Genomic DNA, 25948 nt, shown 5'->3' with positions numbered 1-25948 from the left:
TGAAGAAGTACTCCCGATTTAGAGAACTTAAAAGGGTAGCCTGTCAAGGTAGTGTGTCTGCAAAATGATAACCCATCTCAATAAGTGTAAATTCAGAAAAGCAGAATATTTTAGATAAAAACCTTTCTTCTATTCTGTAATTATTCATGCTAAAACTAAAATAATGACACTCTTGATCCAATGCCTGTAAAATACATCTTCACCGCATTGATTTCAGCATTTCAGGTAAGGAAGGAAGGCCTGAAAGATGATTTGAGCCCCAATTAGATGGACTTCTAAGGAAGCTCTGCTGCCTTTTAATGACTGTTGGGGTTTTAAGAGAGATAAGTCCTTATCCTCTTTAAGCCCAGGAAAGGCAGTGTTATCTATACCAGGATCAAGGCCATGCGTTAACACACAATTCACACACAATAGATGCATGCAGAAAGACAAGCACATGACTGACTGAATGAAGTGCCACTTGGGCCCTACCTTTTCAGAACAGTGGACAGCTGTGATTGATGCTCTCAGAGCCACTTTGGCAGATAAATATATAGAGATTTGTCAGATTGACAACTAAATCTGAATAACAGGCTCATTGCTGTTATTAGAGTAGCCTACCATTTATTGAAACAGCATCAACTCAGTCGATGGGTTTTGTTATGGTTAGGGTTACATTCACAACCATAAAAGTAGTTGTTCATTAGCTTAGTCAACTTGACAATGTGATATATATACACTCACCGGCCACTTTATTAGGTATACCTTGCTAGTCCCGGGCTCGACCCCCTTTTACCTTCAGAACTGCCTTAATCTTCCGTTGCATAGATTCAAACTGGAAACATTCCTCAGAGAGTTTGGTCCATATTGACATAATAGCATCACACAGATGCTGCAGATTTGTTGGCTGCACATCCATGATGTGAATCTCCTGTTCCACCACATCCCAAAGGTGCTCAATTGGATTGAGATCTGGTGACTGTGGAGGCCACTTGAGTCCAGTGAACTCATTGTCATGTTCAAGAAACCAGTCTGAGATGATTCATGCTTTATGACATGGCGCGTTATCCTGCTGGAAGTAACCATCAGAAGATGGGTACACTGTGGTCATAAAGGGATGGACATGGTCAGCAACAATATTCAGGTAGACTGTGGCGCTGACACGATGCTCAATTGGTACTAAGAGGCCCAAAGTGTGCCAAGAAAATATCCCCCACACCATTACACCACCACCATCAGCCTGAACCATTGATACAAGGCAGGATGGATCCATGCTTTCATGTTGATACCAAATTCTGACACTACCATCCGAATGTTGGAGCAGAAATCAAGACTCATCACACCAGGCAACGTTTTTCCAATCTTCTATTGTCCAATTTTAGTGAGCCTGTGCGAATTGTACCCTCAGTTTCCTTTTCTTAGCTGACAGGAGTGGCACCCGATGTGGTCTTCTGCTGCTGTAGCCCATCCGCCTCAAGGTTCGACGTGTTGTGCATTCAGAGATGCTCTTCTGCATGCCTTGGTGGTAACGAGTGGTTATTTGAGTTACTGTTGCCTTTCTATCAGCTCAAACCAGTCTGGTCATTCTCTTCTGACCTCTGGCATCAACAAGGCATTTGTGCCCACAGAACTGCCGCTCACTGGATATTTTCTCTTTTTCGGACCATTCTCTGTGAACCCTGGAGATCCCAGTAGATCAGCAGTTTCTGAAATACTCAGACCAGCCCGTCTGGCACCAACAACCATGCCATGTTCAAAATCACTTAAATCACCTTTCTTCCCCATTCTGATGCTCGGTTTGAACTGCAGCAGATCGTCTTGACCATGTCTACATGCCTAAATGCATTGAGTTCCCGTCATGTGATTGACTGATTAGAAATTTACATTAACAAGTAGTTGGACAGATGTACCTAATAAAGTGGCCGGTGAGTGTATATATCACATTGTCAAGTTGACCTAAATTCTTAAACTACTGGTCTGTTAAATGTTTTTGCTCTCATTCATAATGCTTCTGCATGTGTAATCTACTGGTTTGCAAAAGAAAACTGGATTAGTAAAAAAATAATCACACATGCATGGACAAGAGGCTTGGTAAATATAAATTGTTTCAACATCAAACGTGACTCTAGAACTGATGTAAAAAGACCTTTCTAGTGATACCTGCCTCATCTATCAACTTTATTCCTGGCAGTGGTGCTATATGATTAATTGTGGGTACAACTTCTGATAAGACATCTGAAATGTTTCCTTTTTTGGTAGCTAATTGTTTGTAGCGAATGTTTGCTTCTTCTTTGCCAACAAAAAAACATTGAAGGATCATCTTTACCTTTAGATAATTTTCAGGCAAGGTGGTAAAATGGGTGCTGCTTACCTTGTTCCTTCACACCTTCATAGATTTTCAGTTTTAGTCTCTTAGCCCCAGATTTCCATAGCAACATAAAATAGCTGGTTGCAGCCAGCCCTTACTGTTGATATATGTGCACATAATTGCTGACACCCCAGAACAAAATGGAAGCAGGATTGTATGAAATAGAAAGAACTGGGTGCAACGTGAGCAAGCAAAGTAACTCTGTGGCAGAGCAGCGCTAAAGTGTAAGGCTTACTCATATGTAGAGCCATCCTTTTTCTCTTCAGTCTAAATAATAAACACAAGATGCTGCCAAAAATCCTTTAAGATCACTTTAGACTGCCATGATAACCTTTCTCAATACCAACCATGAGCTCAGCAAAGCACTCTGTAAACCTGTCCAGTTGGCTCATCCTTGTCTTCACTTTGCTATGTTTTCTGTTCCATGTGGAAAGTCTTATAGTTTTTAATTTATGACCCCATTATGAGGCTTGTATGGTCTATAGGTCGAAGTTATGCACCCCCCCCCCCCCCCCCACCCAAAAAAAACCCAAAAGAAACAAATGTCAACATAGTAGAAAGACCGGGCTGAAATTTAAATTAACAACATAAAAACCAGACCTTCAGTCTGTTGGCTTGGAGCTTTTAAATATGTCTTGGGGTTAAAGGGCTTTTCCATATTTTTTGTCCGTACCTGGAAGATTTACAACTAATGTTTGAGCATTCATTGCTTGTTTTATCAAAAAATTGTATTTTTCCTTCTTTCTTGTCACCTGTTGTTTTAAGAAATGATGACACTGAAACTTGCGTTGCATGTGATTCAAAGTCAAATTTATACCACAGGAGGAAACCATGAAGAATGTGATGTCCTGTGAGTGCCTAATTAATCTCCTGAGAAAAGTGAAGCGAATTTACCAGAAAGGTTGCAGCCCAGGATATGTCAGTTTTGCACTTTTAAATCACATTCATTTGTGTCACATGACTACTGTAACCATAGTTTGATGATAGAACACAGCCTGTCAGACGGAAAGATGGGATTGATTGTCGATGTGCTTCCACATCAGCGAGCTATGAGACACTGTCATTCCTGTCTTCCTTTCTCTCCTCATTGGGATTTTTGTCTTTCTGCTGTCACTGCTCATGTCCCATTTTCCGTTTGATGCCTCGCTCCCACCTTATCCCTTACATGTTCATGACTGGCTGCAGGCTTTGATGAGGTGCAAGGAGCCTCACTGCTCTTTGGTGTATGCTTGCCCGTGGCCACTGACTTTTTTGCAGAAGTCAGTTCTTACAGCCATAAAATGAGATAAACGGAACTTGGAAGCTGCCAGGGCCTTCAGTATAGGTTTGGATGATATCATCAGTAAAAGACAGCGGTAATAAAAGTGAGGTCAGCTGCCACCGTGGGCTACTACCCCTGAAAGGTAACGCTGTCCTGATAAGTCTGCTGTCTCGTTTCATCTCCTTCTTTAAAGCTTGTGGTGTGTGATGAAGCCGACATGTGTATCTCCGGTTTGAGTGGAAAAACTACAAATAATTGGATGCATGCATAGTGTCGAGTATGTTTGTCCCAAACGACAATGATAAAGTGTTTAATCTTCCCAGGAACGGGGAACCACACAGGCATGATGATGCCATTATCTCTGCGAAGCACTCGCACCAAGAAGCCTCACTTTTACTCTTGATTTATATTTGCCTTCATCAGCATCGACCACTCAGATTGCCAAAACCCTTCATATATAAAAGCAGGGCTCATTCCTTTTGTTCTCATTTAAAACATATATAACCAAATGTTCTTTTGTCCCATGGGCCTGTGCTACCTCTTCTTTCTATTCATGTCCTGAAAGTCCTGTTGCGACAATGTGACAGTGATGGATCTTCTCGTTGACGGCTGTGTGATTACCTCCACTAACAAGGAATAAAGCAGTGTAGGAATCTTCATAGCTTTTTATCTTCCTTTGATCGAGTCTCAACCATCCTGTATTCCTGCGTTTTATCTTCTGAGTTTAAATCTCAGCTTTTGCAAATCTGAATGTGTGGCCTCTTTTGTCAAGACTAAGAGATGGAAGCAAAAGGCCCCTTTCTAGCATCACAGTGACATAAAAAGCTTGTCACCCAGTATGAAGGCAGTCTGATTGGCACAGGGAACAAGGTAATAGTCTAGTTGTGCCATCACTTGTAGCAGATCTTGAATCAACTAATCTTTGAATATGTCATCCATAATGGTTTCGTTTTACAAAAGGCAAAAATGTTGCAGTTGACTGATCATTCATTCGTGAAGTATTTTTTTAAGATTTTGTTTTTTCCATTACTGGTGACCTTTATTTGTGTTATGTTTCGAAACTAAGCAGGCAGGAAGTGAGATGGAGAGAGAGGGAAGATATGCAGCACTGGTCTCCAAGCTGGCCCTCAAACCCAGGACAGCTGTGTTGAGGACTGAAGCCTCGGTACATGGGTCACGCAGTCTACCACTACTCCACGTGCAGCAACAATTCATTATGTATTTTAACAACATTGTTTAGAAAACGATTTGTAAAAAAGAGAAAATGGAGATCAAAGAAATCCTTACTTTATTTCTGTACGCCAAAAAAAAAATTAAAAAGCAGAAATGGTCCTCTTCTTGAGGAGTATTTTATGCTCTTTTTATCGTACCTTTATTGATAGTCTGACATTCTTTTCCCTTACATGCTGGTTTGGCAGTTTAGATGCAAACAATAAGTGTCTGAATGACATTAGAGTGTGCTCTAAAATCAGTCCAACTTACCGTCCAATGTACTGTCTAAGTCTTGACTGTGAATGTTAATTGTTCAATGTTTGTTTATTATACTCTATTGTATTTCTGTTAATACGGACAGGTTGACCGCAAAAATTAGCTGCGCTTTGGGAAGGAATCTGAATCTAAAAGTCTTCTGTTTGTTTGCATCCGTTGTCATAGAAAGTTGCACATCAACGTTTTTATTTTTTTGCTTTGCTGTAAAACTGTCACAGATAGCAGTCTCATAGGCAGAATAAACTCTTTAGTCGCTCTGTGTTGTCATTTGGACAACAAGATTGTAATTCCCTCTGTGGTTCTGTCCAGCTTCCTTTTGTTTGTTCCTTTTGTTTTCAAGAATTTATTTGAAAGGTTTTAGGTTTAAGATGCTGTCAGCAGAATCTGCATGTGGCAAGCCTAGCCTCAAACAAACAGAAAAATCAAAGGTGTTGTTGGTTTACTGTTGTAAACTTGGACAGGCAGCATGCAAATGAATGCAATGGCACTCAGACAGGCTGAACTTAAAATGCTTTGCTCCCTGCATTCCCCATCTCCTAGGTTGTTTTTACCCCTTAGGGATTACCAAAAGATATCAGCAACTGCCTGGTTTGCATTAGTTGTTTGACTTTGCAGAGATCTGTTTACTCTTTTCCTGCCAATAGAAAACTATTTTTCTTCTCTGTAAGAAAAGTATTTTTTTAGAATTTGTATTGATCTTTTTTTGGGGTTGTTTGCAGCATTGTACCTGTGCTGCACCTTTAATTATATTGTAATTTTTCAGCAGTGCTGTGCAAATAAAGACTTAAATGATTGAGACATTCGAAGCAAAGTGATAGGTAAATTGTTCTTGGACAGAAGCTTATAATTTTTATTTCCTTCTTGAGGCTTTCCCTTACTTGTTCCATGTAAGACTTTGGGATACCAAGCTTATAATTCTGCAATATGCATTTATATGCAAGCATTTCAATGAATCAGAATATCATCAAAATGTTATTTTACTTCAGTGAAGCACAAATTTTATGACACAAAGTAAAACTCAAACATAGCTGCCCAGTTCCTTTTCTCTTAAGCCTGGCTAAAACACTTGTGATGTTTGTGGTTCAGAAGTGGCTTAACACAAGGAATGTGACAGTTTTAGCCCTTATCCTAAATATTTCTGAGTGTGTTCTGAAAGCTCTAATTCCAGCTTCAGTCCATGCCTTTTCAATCTCCACAAAGCTCTAAAATTGGCATTGTCTAACAGTCCTCTCAAGGATGTACTTATCCATGTTCCTTTTGCATCTTTTTCTACAATTTTTTTCTTTCCACTCAACTCTCCATTATTATGTTCGGACAGTGGAAGGCTATTTTTTTATGGGCAACATGGCTCACCACTTAGGGCGACAGGAGAACTCGTACTCGTCGTCTTCCGCCTATCCGGGATCGGGTCGCGGGGGCAGCAGACTCAGCAGAGACGCCCAGACGTCCCTCTCCCCAGACACCTCCTCCAGTTCCTCGGGTGGATCCCAAGGCGTCCCCAGGCCAGCCGAGAGACATAGTCCCTCCAACGTTTCCTGGGCCGTCCCCTGGGCCTCCTCCCGGTGGGACGTGCCTGGAACACCTCCCGAGGAAGGCGTCCAGGAGGCATCCGGTATAGATGCCCGAGCCACCTCAACTGGCTCCTCTCGATGTGGAGGAGCAGCGGCTCTACTCCGAGCCCTTCCCGGATGGCCGAGTTCCTCGCCCTATCTCTAAGGGAGTGCCCGGCCACCCTATGGAGGAAGCTCATTTCAGCCGCTTGTATCCGGGATCTTGTTCTTTTGGTCATGACCCAAAGTTCATGGCCATAGGTGAGGGTAGGAACGTAGACCGACTGGTAAATTGAGAGCTTTGCTTTTTGGCTCAGCTCTCTCTTCACCACAATGGACCGGCAGAGTGCCCCCATTACTGCGGCAGCCGCACCGATCCGTCTGTCGATCTCCCGCTCCATTTTTCCCCCACTCATGAACAAGACCCCGAGATACTTAAACTCCTCCACTTGAGGCAGGAACTCCCCTCCAACCTGAAGAGGACAAGCCACCCTTTTCCGGTCGAGTACCATGGCCTCGGACTTGGAGGACCTGATCTTCATCCCAGCCGCTTCACACTCGGCTGCGAACCGCCACAGCGCATGCTGTAGGTCTTGGCTAGGGGGGGCCAGCAGGACCACGTCATCTGCAAAAAGAAGAGACAAAATCCACTGGTCCCCAAACCAGACCCCGTCCGGCCCTTGGCTGCGTCTAGAAATCCTGTCCATAAAAGTTATGAACAGGACCGGTGACAAAGGGCAGCCCTGCCGGAGTCCAACATGCACTGGGAACAGGTACGACTTAGTGCCGGCAATGCGGACCAAACTCCTGCTCCGCTCGTACAGGGACCGGATGGCCCCTAATAAAGGGCCCCCGATTCCATACTCCTAGAGCACCCCCCACAGGGCATCACGAGGGACACAGTCGAATGCCTTCTCCATGTCCAGAAAACACATGTGAACCGGTTGGGCAAACTACCTTGAACCCTCGAGCACCCTGTAGATGGTATAGAGCTGGTCCAGTGTTCCACAGCCGGGACGAAAACCACACTGCTCCTCCTGAAGCCGAGGTTCGACTATCAGCCAGACTCTCCTCTCCAATACCCTGGCGTAGGCCTTACCAGGGAGGCTGAGGAGTGTGATCCCCCTGTAACTGGAACACACCCTTCGGTCCCCCTTCTTATGAAGGGACCACCACTCCAGTCTGCTAGTCCAGAGGCACTGTCCCCGACCGCCACGCAATGTTGAAGAGGCATGTCAACCATGACAGCCCAACAACATCCAGAGATTTGAGGTACTCAGGGCGGATCTCATCCACCCCCCCAAAAGCCTTGCCACCGCGGAGCCCCCCAGCTCAGCGATCTCGTGTTGGGGTTTACCCCAGTGGATGAGAGGGTCGTATCCCTGCGCCTTCAGGTTGGGGGTAGGACTTTGACTGTCGTCTCGGCCTATGGGCCGAGCGGTAGTGCGGAGTACCCGGCCTTCTTGGTGTCCCTGTCGGGGGTGCTGGATAGTGCCCCTCCCGGGGACTCCATTATTCTGCTGGGGGACTTCACCATTATTCTGCTGGGGGACTTCAACGCCCACGTGGGAAACGACAGTGACACCTGGAGTGGCGTGATCGGGAGGAATGGCCTCCCCGATCTGAATCCGAGTGGTGTTTTGTTATTGGACTTCTGTGCTAGTCACGGATTGTCCATAACGAACACCATGTTCAAACATAAGGGGTGTCCATCAGTGCACTTGGCACCAGGACACCCTAGGCGACCAGGAGGTCGATGATCGACTTTGTTGTCCTATCATCAGACCTTCGGCCGCATGTTTTGGACACTCGGGTGAAGAGAGGGGCTGAGCTGCCCACTGATCACCACCTGGTGGTGAGTTGGATCCGCTGGAGGAGGAGAAAGCCGGACAGACGTGGCAGGCCCAAGCGCATAGTGAGGGTCTGCTAGGAACGCCTGGCGGAGCCCTCAGCCAGGGATGTATTCAACTCCCACCTCCGGGAGAGCTTTGACCAGATCCCGGGGGATGTTGGAGACATAGAGTCCGAGTGGACCATGTTCTCCGCATCTATTGTCGATGCTGCTGCCCGTAGCTGCGGCCATAAGGTCTGCGGTGCCTGTTGTGGCGGCAATCCCAGAATCCGGTGGTGGACACCGGCAGTAAGGGATGCTGTCAAGCTGAAGAAGGAGTCCTATCGGCTGTGGTTGGCTTGTGGGACTCCTGAGGCGGCTGACGGGTACCGTGAGGCCAAGGGTGCTGCGGCCCGGGCTTTGGCAGAGGCAAAAACTCGGGCCTGGGAGGAGTTCGGTGAGGGCATGGAGAAGGACTACCGGTTGGCCTCGAAGTGATTCTGGCAAACCGTCCGGCGCCTCAGGAGGGGGAAGCAGTGCTTCGCCAACACTGTTTATAGTGGGGGTGGGAGGCTGCTGACCTCGACTGAGCACATTATCGGGGGGTGGAAGGAGTACTCTGCACTACCGCTTGGCCCGTAGGCCGAGACGACAGTCAGAGACCTATCCCCAACCCGAAGGCGCAGGTATACGATCCTCTCATCCACTGGGGTAAACCCCAATACGAGACTGCTGAGCTGGGGGGCAACAAGCAAACCCACACCAGCTCGCCGCCTCTCCCCGTGGGCCACTCCAGAGTAGAAGAGAGTCCAACGCCTCTCAAGGAGATGGGTTCCAGAGCCCACAGTGCGAGTGGAGGCGTGCCCGACTATTTCTAGTTGATATCTCTCAACCTCCCGCACAAGCTCAGGCTCCTTCCCCCCCCAGCGAGGTGACATTCTACGTCTCTAGAGCCAGCCTAAGCATCCGAGGATCGGGCCGCTGAGGTCTCCACCTTCGTCTGCCACCCAATCCTCTTTGCACCGGTCCCTCATGGTTCCCCCTGCAGGTGATGGGCCCACTGGGGGATGGCCTCGCGTCTCTCGTTCGGGCTTGGCCCGGCCGGGTCCCGTAAGGAGCAACCCGGCCACCAGGCGCTCTCCGGCGAGTCCCGACCCCAGGCCTGGCTCCAGGGTGGGACCCCGGCTCTGCCGTACAGGGCGACGTCACATGCCTCGATATTTTCGTCCTCATGAGGGATTCTTGAACCGCTCTTTGTCTGACCCATCACCTAGAGCCTGTTTGCCATGGGAGACCCTACCAGGGGCATTTAGGCCCCAGACAACATAGCCTCTAGGATCATTTGAGCACTCAAACCCCTCCACCACGTAAAGGTGGCGACAGGAGAAGTTGAGGAAAAATGAAATGAAAAATAAATTTTTTTTATCCTTAAATTGCACCAGAAATTAGTTTTTTATTGATTATTTGCATGTACTATTCATGTTTTTGAGCATTGTAACAAAGTAATAATTTACGGCTTGGCTTGCTTATGGATCTACAGGTGGTATCAGATATTCAGCAATAAAATAAAGGGCCCAATTTTATTTACATTTTGAAGGCGTCTGAACTACATTTGATCATCTGTAGTATTTAGATTGGTCAATTTTGAACTGGGTTATTTTACATGACACAAAAAATCTCTAAACAGAGATTCATACAAACATTATTCTATTCTTTTGTGAAAGATAGGACCACCTGAGATTAAGTCGAACATTGAAATCACTTTACGGTATACATCCAAACATGCACTAAATTATTCTACGCTGATTAGATTCTTCAAAAATGAATTTGTGACTTTTAACTGCCTCTGTACACCACCACACAGCTCTCTGAGCCAACATGACCTTTTCTGACCTTTTCTGCTTTACCCTCCTGTTGGAGGGAGCCAGTGATTGTCTGCAGGACAACTGTCAACTCAGCGTTCTTCCCTGTGAATGCAGGGGGCCATGACATGGATATAACAACATTTTTCGGTGTTGAAAATTTTGTTTTTATTCGTTAGATGTAATCAAATTTTCTGGAAAACAGATTATGGGGGTTTTATTAATCCATAATCAGAATTACTAGAAATAAATCATTGAAAAACTTCACTGTCTGTAACAAATCTACAAAACTGTATTTCTTGAATTGAATTACTGATATAAAGTAACTTTACAGTGATATTCTAATTTATTGAAGTGTGTTGGTAAATGAATTTGTTGTATAAGTGCTACATCTGATTAAAGTCCCTCAAGTAGAAAGGTAAAAAGTACAACACGCAAAATACAGAAACTCAGCTTTTTCCCAGCTAGCGCTGAATTTCACATCTAGGGCCTCGGGGGAGTATCCAGTTATGACGTCCTTGAGGGAGTGACAGTGCTTGGAGTTTTATCAATGTAGAGTTCAGGTAGTAGGTCCCTATAACATTGTGAATTATTGATGCCAAAGAGATTGGATGCCAGTTAACATTCACTTTTATATATGAGGAATGGAAAGAGAGATGAGGGTTATTGGTGAACACAAATGCCACCCAGAATATTTTTAAACATCTGTTTGATTAGGGGCCTCTGGAGCAAGACTTATTTTAAATGCCACGAGCACCCCAGAAGATTGAAGGTGCTTCTTGACTGACTGAGGGCACAGGGGGTTAGGGGAGTTATAGGCTTCTCTGAAGATTAATGTAAATAATTAACAGCAGGCAGACAAATGAAAGGGATCTCACTGACGCACGCCCAATCCCTTCTCCTCTGATGGTCCTTTGGGCTTTTTCATTCCCATTGCAAATAGACATGAAGACGATGGATGATGCCTGCAGCTATTTGCCGATCGATCAGAGAACCGCCTCACTGTCTGAATCCTGCTTTAGATCCTTCTGTGTGAAGTCCAGCCAGCTTTTTGTCTGAATAAAGAAGTCCTGAGAGCAAGCCTTACTGGAGGCACTCCTGCTGTTCCCTGAGAGTGATACCTAGAGCACTTAGCATTAGCCAACAACATCCATTTTATTGAATTTCAGATCTTTAGTGAGAGGCCATTATTTGTATGCCTGTTCTTACAAAACAAGGTGTAGATTGGATGAAGGCAGTACAAAAACAGTTTTTTTGAGCTTTTGTCTCCATCTATCAGCTTGCCTTTACTTTAGCCTTACTTTTAACTTTAATCTGTAGGGATTATTCATTGAGGACAGAGATGCAGTCATTTGACTGGGATGACAGCCATTGGCCCCTGCGAGAGAACAAGCCGTCACTTGTCTAAACTTCAAAGATGTTAGGGTCAAAGTAGTGCTCCCCTGGGATCAGACTGAGTGGCAGGATGGCCAACAGGGCCCAAGCCTCTCATGACAGACGCATTTTAGCCCAGATCCCATCCTCCCCTCTTTCCGCAATGGCACAATGCAGACACTTTGGGAGTAAAAACCACACCGCACTGACACAAAGCAGCTGACATACTAATTAAAGACCTTTAGGCCCAAAGGGACCATTGATTTTCTATTCCTTGTAAAATGCAAGTGGCCACCCGTCATTCCTCTTCGACCATGGAAGCTAATGGAATTATTAAAATGTTTCCCTAAGCTATTTTGTTTTGGGCACTGTGGGGCCTCTGAAAGATTCAGAAATTCCCAGCTACTTTAACTGACATGTTTTTATTCAACTACTTAGACAATATCTCTGCTGGGTCAGTTGTTTATACCAGAGATCTACATCTATGTTAACAGGTAGCTCTGGAGGTCTAAAGAGTTGGTGTATATAAAGAAATATTAAATTAGAGCTTGAAGCTACACAAGGTACTCATAATCTATTTTGAAAGAATATTCAGTGGCATGTTTAATTCTATAAAAGTCACAGTCTAAAAACTGTAACCATTTTTAATTTAGTGGAAATAAAGTGGCCCCATTCATTGACCCAATTTTGCTGTTACCAGGACATTTAAAGGTATTCTTTATTAGGCTGGGTTGTAACTACATTGGAATGAACTACACATCTGACACACATCTGAAAACAAGTCTATAGAATCCACCTCTTTCTCCTGTGGGGGTTGTTCTCTCAATTGTTGCCCAAAGCTCCATGCCATCCCAATTCCATTTTGCCCTGCCAAGTCTGCATGGTTAACCTAAGGAAATCTAATTAGGAACGTTTATTCAGCCTTTCTGGGTTGATTGGGTTTGTAACCTGCAGGTAAAGAAAGAAATTGCTAAAAAATAAAAACAATATTTATTGGTAATATTCAAGAGCTATGTTCAATGCATCTGCAGAAACTTGGGTTTCTCACATTATGGAACAGTTTTGCAAGTCAGCTGTTACTGGGTTTTGTGGAGTTAACTCCCAACACAAGAATGATGCAAGTGTTGGAGAAAAACAACCTGGAACTGATGAGGATGAGCTGTGTGATTTGAGTCATGGGACCACAATCAGATCAGTGGTCCGAAGAACCTTCCTAAAGGAGATCTGTGCGGGACAACGTGGCTCAGGACACAACAACACAATATTTGTCTGAACAACAACCATTTCTATCATGTGCTGTTTTTCCTCCTGTCACATTTCAACTCACGTGGTTGTTTTGACGAGGCAATGGCACCGTTGAGTGGATGCTGGCCCTGAAAAGCACAGAAAACCAGATATCATGACATGCAGATGTTTCTTAATGGTGGTAGAATATCTACTGTTTGATATCCTACAATAACATTCTACATCTCTGTAAAAACAACTGTGAAACTTCAAAGGCTGCTGTAGGCAGTTAATGAAGGTATAAGTGGTGCCAGAGAAACCCTACAGGAAACTCATTAGCATATCTTATCTTACATATAATACATTACATGGCATATTATATATAAAATCACAATTATCTCAGTCTGCTGATACTCATGAAACATTAAATGCCCAATCTCTTGCTTTTCTTAAGTTGAGAAGGTTAAATAATGTTTTATCACAAGTGCTTTACTGTTGAGGTTTTACCTGATCACCATTCATGGTGTTATTATAGCACCTAGCATAAAAGTCTAATTTGTAATGACCCACAGAAAACAAAGGATAATGTGCCTAATTATGTCTAAATATTACAAAGGATCCAAGGGTGTGCTGACTAGATATATCAAATATATGTCAAAGTGAAAGGTAGTGTGGTGTTGGGATTATGATTATTGATAAATTAATATTTATCAATAATCATAAATGAAAATCATAATTTGACAAAATTAATTTCTTAACCCAAAAATCCTTATTTATGAGTCAAAATCAGAGATGTCCTCTGGGATTGCAATTGTGGCTCAAAGCCCTTGATAATTACAATTATTAAATTCTCAGTAATAGTTGATAACTATTATTAGATGTCACTGTTTAATCAACTGTTTCTGCCGAAACGTGGGGAACTTTTACCTTATTTTGACTGACAGATCTTTGGCAATCTTTGCACAAAATAAACAAAAACTGCTTCTCTTTATCTATGTGAATATTTATTAAATCAACAAACAGCCCTGATACAACCTGCTCTTCCGAAACAATAATCTTCACCTAATCAAACATGCAAAGTTTTACACAAAAGGGTAAAATATCTAACTAAACAAAATAAAAACGGCAAGAAGTGTGTATGAGATCAAACCAGTAGTTATGGAAAAACATTACAAGAGGAATATGGTGTTGAACCAAGCTTTGGGAGCGCCCCTCCCAAAGTGTAGCTCAGGGGAACACAGGTCATCATAAAACTTCCCCCAAACAAAGTTGTAAACCCAGAGGACAAAGGATAATAAAAACTTTTGGTGGCAAGCTAGTAAAGCACGAAGTTGAAGACAAAGAAAATGGTTGATTTTCACCATAAGGTTATTACAGCAGTTCAGTTTCACAGCGCACCTGCTCTCAGGTGTCCAGACAGTAAAAACACAACTTGCGAGACTCAGTGGCCTCCGAAATTCAACAGCAGTCAAGTTTAAAAAAAAAGGTTGCATGCACATACAATTCAGAACACATTAGACTATAAGTGGCGACTCTAAATCGCACTAAAACCTCCTCTACCCTGCCCACGCTATTTCTAATAAAGAAATAAAAATAAAAGGATGGATTTTACTTGATGTTGTCTCCTCTAAGCAGAGGGAGAGGAGAGAAATGGGTTGAAGAGTCCCACGCGTCCGTGGATACTCAGCAAAGCAGTCCGTTTTTTGTCTTTTGTGACCTCCTTGGCAGAAGGGTGAAAAAATATGACGGACCGTCACTAGTCGACTGGAACAAAAAAACAAGGAGGAAAAATTGCGTTTCCTTGAAAACTCAGTGTTTTTTTGGTTACGTGCTAAACCCACGTCTTCGATCAGTAAAGTTGAAAACTTACAAGCCTTCTTATTCCTGTAAGCTTAATTCATTTAGTTTTCTCGTTGGCCAACGGGGAGAATGAAAATCCACGTGGGATTTCTTTTCCAGTGATGCTCCAGTTGTGTGGTAACTGTGTCTCGGTCCCAAGCTGAAAGCACCTCCTTAAAGGGGCCGCCTTCCTATATAGTCCCCTGTGATGTCAGACTTGGGACGCCCCGTCATATCAGCCGCAGTGCCCGCTGGGATTTGTAGTAGCGGACTATACTTGGATACAAAATGGCCGTAAGGCCTGGTGGTGTCCAGCAATGTGCAAATGGTCCAATATTCAGCAAAACATGGTCCAACAGTGGCATACAGAAGCAGGTTTGTTGGCCCTCCTGGTAAAAATCTCTAAAAGCCTCAAAATAAATTTTTGGATTTGTATTTGCAAGGACATTCTCAACCTGGACATTGCCAAGGATCCCAGGCCTTTGGAAGACAAACAGGCCCACAACATCCTAGATCTGTCGCAATGCGTAGCAGTGACCATGAGGTACGACATATTCATTTTTTGTTCCCTACCAGACCCAGCTGGAGTTTTTTTCTGCAGAAAAGCTCAATCTTAGTCTCATGTTATCAAAGCAATCATTTCCAAGTTGTTTTTTACGATTGTAATGGTAGGACAGAAAAGGTATTTTCCTGTCATGTCTCTGAAACAACTGCTTGGCATGTAGATAGCATCTAATGGTCAGCATCAGTGAAACACAATTCTCATACCCCAGAAGTTCCCAGAACGTCTGCCAAACATAAAAACACTTTAAAACAATTAGAAAATGCTTAACTTCAGTTTCTTTAGGGATTGTTGGGGTCCGGGTGACCATGTCACCAGGGATATTTGGTAATAATAATTTCTTAACATGGGATTTTTATTCCTTCTAAATAAATGTTGTGTTTTTCTGAGTGAGATTGTACCAGTGCAATAAGATGAATTAATTTTGGAGTTTTTAAAACACATTTGCTATGTTTGCCAATAAATTTGTCCGTGTCTGTAAGGTTAGGGATTAACATATGGTGACAGGTCAGATGTGCAGTAGAATATACTCTGTTGCTATTGTGTGGATTAGTCTTGCCACCGCTGTCACACCAGGGAAATTGAGTTAAGACCAGAGAGCAGTTCTGCACAACTGCTTTTTAACTGTGCAGCAGGTGTTGGTAAAATCTATATTGTACTATATATCCAACAATTGGACAGGTGAATGAAAAGCAATGGAGCTGATTGAGGATAAAATTGAAATTTGAATTTTAAATCACATTTTTATGACACTGTTATACCTGAAGAAGTGTGGACTATAAAACATTTCAATTTAGTCTACTTGCCAGATTTCAATATGAATTTAACTGACTATAGCCTTATTCAAAAAAGATAAGCTAAGATAAGCTAAGATGTATTATGTCATGCTCATCTATCTCTTCAGTTAGCCTCATTTCTTTTCAAGTAGTTCATTTCCATCCACAGATTCAGTGTGAATGTAAGATAATCAATAAGGTCTCCTTGGATCTCAGAAACCTTTATCCTCTAAAGAGGTACAACTGTCATTGTCTCCCAGATGGCTTAACAAGTCTAGTTCATTAAAAAGCGAACGATCAGTCCCCCCCCTTCCAAACTCTGTAACACAGAGAGCAACCGGTGGACAGGATAAGCGGTGGCTTATTTCCCGCTGATAGCTGTCAGCTCATCAGCCACCCACTTAGACACGTAGTCATTAACCCATCGACTTTCTGTTAGGTTGAATTAAGAAAGCTAAGACTTCAACTGGGGGTTGTTTCAGCGGTGCATTTACATGGCAGGTAAACAAGGGATCTTAGCAGCTGATCTGTTCCTATTGCAACCATTTAGGCCCAAAAGGGAAAATGTGACTGACATACCTCTCTGGTGAATTTGGACATGAACTTTTTCACTTTTTAATTCCTTAGCGGTTTATTAGCATATTTTAACTTTTTGTCAATGTACCTTAATCAGTGCAGCAGCATATGAACTGTTTTGGTACCTTTAAGATGCAGAGATCTGCAAATCTGTTCGGTTTTCTCTATGAACACATTTTTATGGTTATTTTTTAGCAAATCATTGGGCTAAAGATTTGATCAGATTTGGCAGAATGAAACTGATTTCTGCAATGGTGGGGAAATTTTGTATATTTGTTCAAATTCAAACCCATTCCATATAGATGATTTTCCAAGTGTTTTGCATCTGAGGAATAAGATGGATGAATGGATGACTGAAATGAAGGGTTTTTTTAAAATACAACTTTAAACTGTGATGACTGGCACACATGGCCAATAATTTGGCCAGGGTCCGTCTACACTGCAGGCGTTCCCACATTTATGCACTTTCTCACTTGGCAATGAGACTTTGGCCACATGTTTTTATTTCAGAGCAGAAAATTAAGCCCAGAGAGAAATCAAAACCAAAACATCTATACCGAGAACATTCTGCTTCACTGAAATGGAGCTAAGAAAGCTGCATTTAGCGGTGAGGTCAAGCAATTATTACGAGTTTATAAACTGATAGGAGCAGGAGAGAGTAAGGCAGTTTAATTTGTGAATTATAACAGCTTGTGTTGCCTGCCGTAGGCAGTATATAAGGACAGTACATCTGATGGATTGGGCTCATATGCTGTGGTTTTCATGTTTTTTTCTTTGTTTATAGGGCTGCCATTTATGCAAAGAGATTATGTTATAGTGGTATTATTCAATAAAATGAATCAATAAGAAAAATCTCCTCAAATGTCAAAAGCAACCAGAACTAACCTGAGCCATGTACATCCTCTATGTGCAAACAAAACACATGATAAACATGAGTCCAAATATGAAAAAGATCCACAGAATATGACAAACGTCTGATATGAATATGCACAAGCAGTCTCAGTGTGCAGCACATCCGGGGAAAAATATTTCCTCGTGAGGAAACCAGAACTCATTGACAACCTACTTAACCCAGGGAACACGGCCAGCAGAAGATGATGCATGCAAAACAAGGCAAACGCAGTAACACAAGAACTTACGCAACACACCACAAGTTATTACACGGCAGACATTCAAAACTGCCTGGATTTTTTTCAGGTAGTGTTAAACATGTCTTTCATTTATGAGTGTTTCTGTTTCAAATATTCTATTTTAAAATGTGGGAAACACCACAAAGAGGAACTGAGAGGAAGGGTTCATCTTAAGGACGAATTGAACTCACTGATTACGATTTCATTGTTAATAAAGGACAGTAAGAGCAAAGTAGGTTTGTAATAAACAAACAAAACAACTTCCTCCAGATGCCTGTTTTAAAACTTGTAGGTCTGAACTGATGCAAGTCTGATATTTTAATGAGAGAAGGCAGCACAAATGTAGCTACTCTATATACTGTATATAAACATATATATCTATATATAGACGTATATAACCATATATAGATATATGACAATCTCCTGCCTATATCTATATATTTATATATATATGCTCACTGGCCACTTTATTAGATATACCTTGCTAGTACAGGGTTGGACCCCCTTTTGCCTTCAGAACTGCCTTAATCCGTCGTGGCATAGATTCAACAAGGTACTGGAAACATTCCTCAGAGAGTTTGGTCCATATGGACATGATAGCATCACACAGATGCTGCAGATTTGTCGGCTGCACATCCATGATGCGAATCTCTCGTTCCACCACATCCCAAAGGTGCTCTATTGGATTGAGATCTGGCAACTGTGGAGGCCATTTGAGTACAGTGAACTCATTGTCGTGTTCAAGAAACCAGTCTGAAATGATTTGTGCTTTATGACATGGAGCGTTATCCATATATATCAGAAGATGGGTGCACTTTGGTCATAAAGTGATGGACATGATCAGCAACAATACTCAGTACCAATTGAGTATCGTGTCAATGCCACAGCCTACCTAAGTGGCCCAAAGTGTGCCAAGAAAATATCCCCCACACCATTACACCACCACCACCATCAGCCTGAACCATTGATACAAGGCAGGATGGATCCATGTTTTCATGTTGTTGACGCCAAATTCTGACCCTACCATCCGAATGTCACAGCAGAAATCTTGGCTCATCAGACCAGGCAACGTTTTTCCAATCTTCTGTTGTCCAATTTTGGCGAACCTGTGCGAACTGTAGCCTTAGTTTCCTGTTCTTAGTTGAGTGGCACCCGGTGTGGTCTTCTTGCTGCAGAAGCCCATCCACCTCAAGGTTCGACGTGTTGTGCATTCAGAGATGCTCTTCTACATGCCTTGGTTGTAATGAGTGGTTATTTGAGTTACTGTTGCCTTTCTATCAGCTCAAAGCAGTCTGGCCATTCTCCTCTGACCTCTGGCATCAATAAGGCATTTGTGCCCACAGAACTGCCGCTCACTGGATATTTTCTTTTTTTCGGACCGTTCTCTGTAAACCCTAGAGATGGTAGTGTGTGAAAATCTCAGTAGATCAGCAGTTTCTGAAATGCTCAGAGCAGCCCGTCTGGCACCAACAACCATGCCACGTTCAAAGTCACTTAAATCCCCTTTCTTCTCCATTCTGATGCTCGGTTTGAACTGCAGCAGATCGTCTTGACCATGTCTACATGCCTAAATGCATTGAGTTGCTGCCATGTGATTGGCTGATTAGAAATTTGCATCAACGAGCAGTTGGACAGGTGGACTTAATAAAGTGGCCGGTGAATGTATATATACAGGGGTTGGACAATGAAACTGAAACAACTGTCATTTTAGTGTGGGAGGTTTCATGGCTAAATTGGACCACCCTGGTAGCCAGTCTTCATTGATTGCACATTGCAACAGTAAGAGCAGAGTGTGAAGGTTCAATTAGCAGGGTAAGAACACAGTTTTACTCAAAATATTGAAATGCAAACAACATTATGGGTGACATACCAGAGTTCAAAAGAGGAAAAATTGTTGGTGCACGTCTTGCTGGCGCATCTGTGACCAAGACAGCAAGTCTTTGTGATGTATCAAGAGCCACGGTATCCAAAGTAATGTCAGCATACCACCAAGAAGGACGAACCACATCCAACAGGATTAACTGTGGACGCAAGAGGAAGCTGTCTGAAAGGGATGTTCGGGTGCTAACCCGGATTGTATCCAAAAAACATAAAACCACGGCTGCCCAAATCACGGCAGAATTAAATGTGCACCTCAGCTCTCCTGTTTCCACCAGAACTGTCTGTCGGGAGCTCCACAGGGTCAATATACACGGCCGGGCTGCTATAGCCAAACCTTTGGTCACTCATGCCAATGCCAAACGTCGGTTTCAATGGTGCAAGGAGCGCAAATCTTGGGCTGTGGACAATGTGAAACATGTATTGTTCTCTGATGAGTCCACCTTTACTGTTTTCCCCACATCCAGGAGAGTTACGGTGTGGAGAAGCCCCAAAGAAGCGTACCACCCAGACTGTTGCATTCCCAAAGTGAAGCATGGGGGTGGATCAGTGATGGTTTGGGCTGCCATATCATGGCATTCCCTTGGCCCAATACTTGTGCTAGATGGGAGCGTCACTGCCAAGGACTACCGAACCATTCTTGTGGACGATGTGCATCCAATGGTTCAAACATTGTATCCTGAAGGCGGTGCCGTGTATCAGGATGACAATGCACCAATACACACAGCAAGACTGGTGAAAGATTGGTTTGATGAACATGAAAGTGAAGTTGAACATCTCCCATGGCCTGCACAGTCACCAGATCTAAATATTATTGAGCCACTTTGGGGTGTTTTGGAGGAGCGAGTCAGGAAACGTTTTCCTCCACCAGTATCACGTAGTGACCTGACCACTATCCTGCAAGAAGAATGGCTTAAAATCCCTCTGACCACTGTGCAGGACTTGTATATGTCATTCCCAAGACGAATTGATGCTGTATTGGCCGCAAAAGGAGGCCCTACACCATACTAATAAATTATTGAGGTCTAAAACCAGGTGTTTCAGTTTCATTGTCCAACCCCTGTATATACAGTACAGACCAAAAGTTTGGACACACCTTCTCATTCAAAGAGGTTTCTTCATTTTCATGACTATGAATATTGTAGCTTCACACTGAAGGCATCAAAACTATGAATTAACAAATGTGGAATTATATAATGAACAAAAAAGTGTGAAACAACTGAAAATATGTCTTATATTCTAGGTTCTTCAAAGTAGCCACTTTTTGCTTTGATTACTGCTCCGCACCCTCTTGGCATTCTGTTGATGAGCTTCAAGAGGTAGTCACCTGAAATGGTTTTCACTTCACAGGTGTGCCCTGTCAGGATTAATAAGTGGGATTTCAAGCCTTATAAATGGGGTTGTGACCATGAGTTGTGTTGTGCAGGAGGTGGATACAGTACACAGCTGATAGTCCTACTAAATAGACTGTTAGAATTTGTATTATGGCAAGAAAAAAGCAGCTAAGTAAAGAAAAATGAGTGGCCATCATTACTTTAAGAAATGAAGGTCAGTCAGTCCGAACAATTGGGAAAACTTTGAAAGTGTCCCCAAGTGCAGTCGCAAAAACCATCAAGCACTACAAAGAAACTGGCTCACATGAAGACCGCCCCAGGAAAGGAAGACCAAGAGTCACCTCTGCTGCGGATGATAAGTTCACCCGAGTCACCAGCCTTAGAAATCGCAGGTTAACAGCATCTCAGATTAGAGAACAGGTCAATGCTACACAAAGTTCTAGCAGCAGACACATCCCTAGAACAGCTGTTAAGAGGAGACTGTGTGAATCAGGCCTTCATGGTAAAATAGCTGCTAGCAAACCACTGCTGAGGACAGGCAACAAGCAGAAGAGACTTGTTTGGGCTAAAGAACACAAAGAATGTGCGTAGCAGTAATCAAAGCAAAAGGTGGCTACTTTGAAGAACCTAGAATATAAGACATATTTTCAGTTGTTTCACACTTTTTTGTTCAGTATATAATTCCACTTTTGTTAATTCATAGTTTTGATGCCTTCAGTGTGAAGCTACAATATTCATAGTCATGAAAATAAAGAAAACTCTCTGAATGAAAAGGTGTGTCCAAACTTTTGGTCTGTACTGTATGTGTATGTATACGTATATGACAATCTCCTCCCCAATAGTGTCATTGTACCCCTTTTACTGCCACAACAGAGTGTGGAGTCCTCTACTTTCCTGCAGGTTTGCTGTGTTACGTTCACAATGCTATAAGGATGTTGTCATGGAAGGTTGTAACTGTGTTAAGTGCCAGCTGCAAAAGACACTTATGGACGGTGAAGGTTGCTGGTGGTCTGATGGCCTGTTTCTCTCAAGCTTGTTCTTTGGTGTTGGTACAAACTTCTTACCAGCCTCTTTATTTGCGCACTGTTTTCTCAGTAGGGGTGCATATGCTCAAATCCATCTCCCCTTTGACTTAAGGGAGCTAATGTTTTTATGTAGCTTCTTTAATTGTTTGAATTTCATTCTTCTATTTTAAATATGACAATTTTTAAACACAATTATGTATAATCAGGTTTATTTTCCTTTAGTTTAACATGGTTTCCAACTCCAATAACTTTATTTAACAATTGTATATCTCCTTTTAGGTGGGTCAGGGGAATCGGCTGTTTATCATGCGTTTCTGGTGAGGCCTCATCTTCTGCCATAATGAGGCTGACGTCGGGATCGCCTCAACCCATTCTGCCAGCCTTTCTGGCTCTCTTCTTAGCCGCCTTTTTACCTCAGCTGTCATCAGGAGCGGCGCCATTTCCGCAAGACCTGGAACCAATCAGCATCGTGGGCAGAGAAAGTAAGTTCACAATCTGCTGTGTTGCCATGGTGAACCTTGTTGCAGGAGTTATTGTAAAAGAAGGTGAGAACAAAGGGATTATGTATCATCAGCAGGGAGCATGCCCTAGTTAACGTGGATGTGTTTAGGGCCAGGTTTGCTGAAAGTAAATGTTCAAGGATTTGTTCTTCTGCTTGAATTCATTTAATTAGGCTCATTTTTTATATTTTTTTGGTATGAAGGTCGATCTTGCATTACAAAAAAATCTAAATCATATATGAGCATTTTGACCTGTCCACAAACTTTCAACTAAATTGCTTGCTAGTTACAGCTGTTTGCATCGCTGCTGGTGTTTTGAATTTGTACAAGAACTCTTCTTCGCTTTTTGTTTTGTGTTTGATGTTTCATTGTTTCCTCTTTTTTCATTGTATGCTGTGGCCAATGAACCAATTTGTGAATGAGTCTCTGTAACTTAAATGTTTCATTAAAATATGGACTAATTACCTCTTCATAAGATGGACTGTCTTATGAAGAGACGATTTTACAACAAGATATTTTAAAATTGAACAAACAAACTGATGGTATTAGATAAAATCACCACGAGGCAGTTAGTTATTTGAAAACGAAAGTACACCCTCTCTCATGGCTAGGGTTTTAAATATCAGAACATAATATTTTATTGATTGCACAGTATTTTTTCATTTGTTGTAAATCTGCCCTTATATAACAGTCCCTTATTTTTTGTTTTTATATTTTTACCTTGTGTGAATCTGCATGCTTCCATTTCCCTGTCACTTTGCTGTTGGTACACCTGAATTTCCCCACTGAGGGACAATAAAGGACATTTCTATTCTTTGAATAATAATAATAATAATGATGTTAAATAATACATTGTTTAACGAACCAGAAGAAAGACAATGTGTAAAATACGTGTATAAAATTGGTAAAAACTGACTGAATTTTTCACAATTGCTCAAATCAAGGTGCCAGCAGACTGTTAAAGGTTTACGGTAGGATCAATCAGGAAATAACACTGGCATCAACTGCTTTATTTGTTTGTTTTCCTTTACTTGGTTTGAGTACAAGAGCAATTCCGGTGAGAGTAAATAGATGGTAATAACTAAGTATCAATATAAAATAAAAACTTGAGAAAAGGTTACACTGTACTGTTTAACGTCTGTGATACACTGTCTTTATCATAATGTCCAAGACAGTCCTCTGAAGCATCCTCTCATAAGAGGTCTACAGAAGAGGTCTTGGCTGCCAACCATTATGGCCCATAATTGATTTAAGAGGTGGCAGAGATGATGGCTCTCATCCTGTAATTGATCTATCTGGAAGAGAAGAACGCAACCATTAGTAGAAATAGCCACACTAATAGTACTATATGTGGAGCTCCGTCCCAGGTGTAATGATAGCAATTTGTCACCTCAGGTTCAAGCAGGTGACAGAGTGGGACAAAATCTTTCACAACTTTGATATGTTCATTATTATGTCTGAATCAAGTCTATGAAATCACACCTAAATGACTTATCCTTGTGAGGAATGGGAAGAAACCATGCTAGCATCTTAATCTTGTTTGTGGCAGATTGTGTGGACTGTAACATCAGCTAACCTTCTAAAGTCAGTGTAGGTATTTTATCCTGAGGCTTCCTTCATAAAATTCAAAACTACTTCAGGACCTTTCCTTGGAATTTGTTTCTTAATTTAATTCAATTCAATGCAATTCAGTTTATTTATATATCGCCAATTCACAACACATGTCGTCACAAGGCACTTCACAAAAGTCAGGCACATACATTCCAATTAATCGTAGTGTAGTCAGATTCAGTTATTTATTCAAATTGGATAAAAAGTTTTTCTGTCTAAGGAAACCCAGCAGATTGCATCCAGTCAGTGACTTGCAGCATTCCCTCCTCCCGGATGAGCATGTAGAGACAGTGGACATGCACTGGCGTTGACTTTGCAGCAATCCCTCATACTGAGCATGCATGTAGCGACAGTGGAGAGGAAAAACTCCCTTTTAACAGGAAGAAACCTCCAGCAGAACCAGGCTCAGTGTGAGCGGCCATCTGCCACGACCGACTGGGGGTTTGAGAGAACAGAGCAGAGACACAAAAAGAACACAGAAGCACTAATCCAGGAGTACTTTCTATGGGAAGGAAAAGTAAATGTTAATGGATGTAGCTCCTTTAGTCGTTTCATCTAGAAAGAAAGAACAGATAAACTTTGAGCCAGTTTTCAAGGTTAGAGTCTGAAAGAGAGCACATAGAGTTAGTCACAGTAGAAGCTCAGTCAATCGCCATGTCTAGGAGAGAGAAAGGGTTAAACACTGAAAGACAGGGCCATGTGGATCATCGGTAGAGGGTGAGCATTACATTGTTGCCAGCAAAAGCTTGGACGATTCCCCTCTCCAGAAAGGTGTCACAGGTAGACACAGAGCCAGGCCAGGTGTAGCTTCTAGAAAGAGAATAGAGAGAACAAGGTTAAAAGCTGAAATAACAGCAAATAATGCAAAATTGGAGAGTAGTGTGAGAATGTAGCAAAGAGGGTGAAAGTGGTCATTATGTCTTCCAGTATCCTAAGCCTATAGCAGCATAACTACAGAGATAGCTCAAGATAACCTAATCCACTCTAACTATAAGCTTTATCAAAAAGGAAAGGTTTAAGCCTAGCCTTAAACGTAGACAGTTTGTCCATCTAGAGCCCACTGATGGTCATTGTTATACTAAAAACCACAACGATTGGGATACCTCTCTCTGTCAGATTTACCATAACCATTGGAAAAGAGAGGGGGTCATACAGGTAGCAGAAATGGAGGGTGTGTTTGCATCTCAACCAGAACTGAGCCGATTTAGGCTAAACCTGTCTCCCCCTTACTCGATCCGACAGGGAGGGAAGAATATGGAGGTAAAAAATAAGGAAGATAGCTCAGGATAACCTAAGCCACTCTAACTATAAAGTTTTAAGTCTAGCCTTAAAAGTAGACAGGGTGTCTGCCTCATGGACTAAAACTGGACTAATGCATCCGCCGAGTGGTCCCAGCTTTTATGATTGATCGAAGGGCATGCAACAATCAATGACTTCATGTAATGATTTTTCTTTTATGTGCTCCTTTCTATCAACAATCCTTTAAGCAAGTTGGGAGAACACATAATGTTCCAGCTCATCTACATTGCATTACTTAAAATCATCCTATTGCTTTGAAACGGTGACCTCATTCTATACACCATAGAAACCATAGAGTGCATTGTTTAATCGTTTCTTCACAAGCATCAAATAGTTTTATGTGTAAAGAAAAGACTTGAATAGCAGAAGTATTTACACTACTGTACAACAGGATTTCATTCTACCACTATAACCTTTCAGTTATAAAGTTAAATGCAGTTAAAAACAAACCCAACCTTGTTGTGATTCATATCCAAGGATA

The 25948-nt window shown here is 42.4% G+C and overlaps 1 protein-coding gene across 15 annotated transcripts in view; it reads left to right on the top strand.

The window, feature by feature from the left end:
• Positions 1 to 25948, top strand: part of sema6e (sema domain, transmembrane domain (TM), and cytoplasmic domain, (semaphorin) 6E) — a 260656-nt gene that overhangs the window by 133071 nt on the left and 101637 nt on the right. For 8 of the 15 annotated variants that reach the window (XM_047360694.1, XM_047360697.1, XM_047360693.1 and 5 more), the window contains one exon: positions 22337 to 22539. In XM_047360694.1, the coding sequence (XP_047216650.1) occupies positions 22398 to 22539 (142 nt within the window). In that variant the 5' untranslated portion in view covers positions 22337 to 22397. Of the gene's footprint in view, positions 1 to 15225; positions 15321 to 22336; positions 22540 to 25948 lie in introns of those variants that run through there. The other 7 variants (XM_047360704.1, XM_047360703.1, XM_047360701.1 and 4 more) reach the window with 2 other exon arrangements.

The sequence above is a fragment of the Girardinichthys multiradiatus genome, chromosome 3 (assembly GCF_021462225.1).
Source record: "Girardinichthys multiradiatus isolate DD_20200921_A chromosome 3, DD_fGirMul_XY1, whole genome shotgun sequence".
NCBI classification, from domain to species: domain Eukaryota; kingdom Metazoa; phylum Chordata; class Actinopteri; order Cyprinodontiformes; family Goodeidae; genus Girardinichthys; species Girardinichthys multiradiatus.
This window is presented reverse-complemented; position numbering and strand designations above follow the sequence as displayed.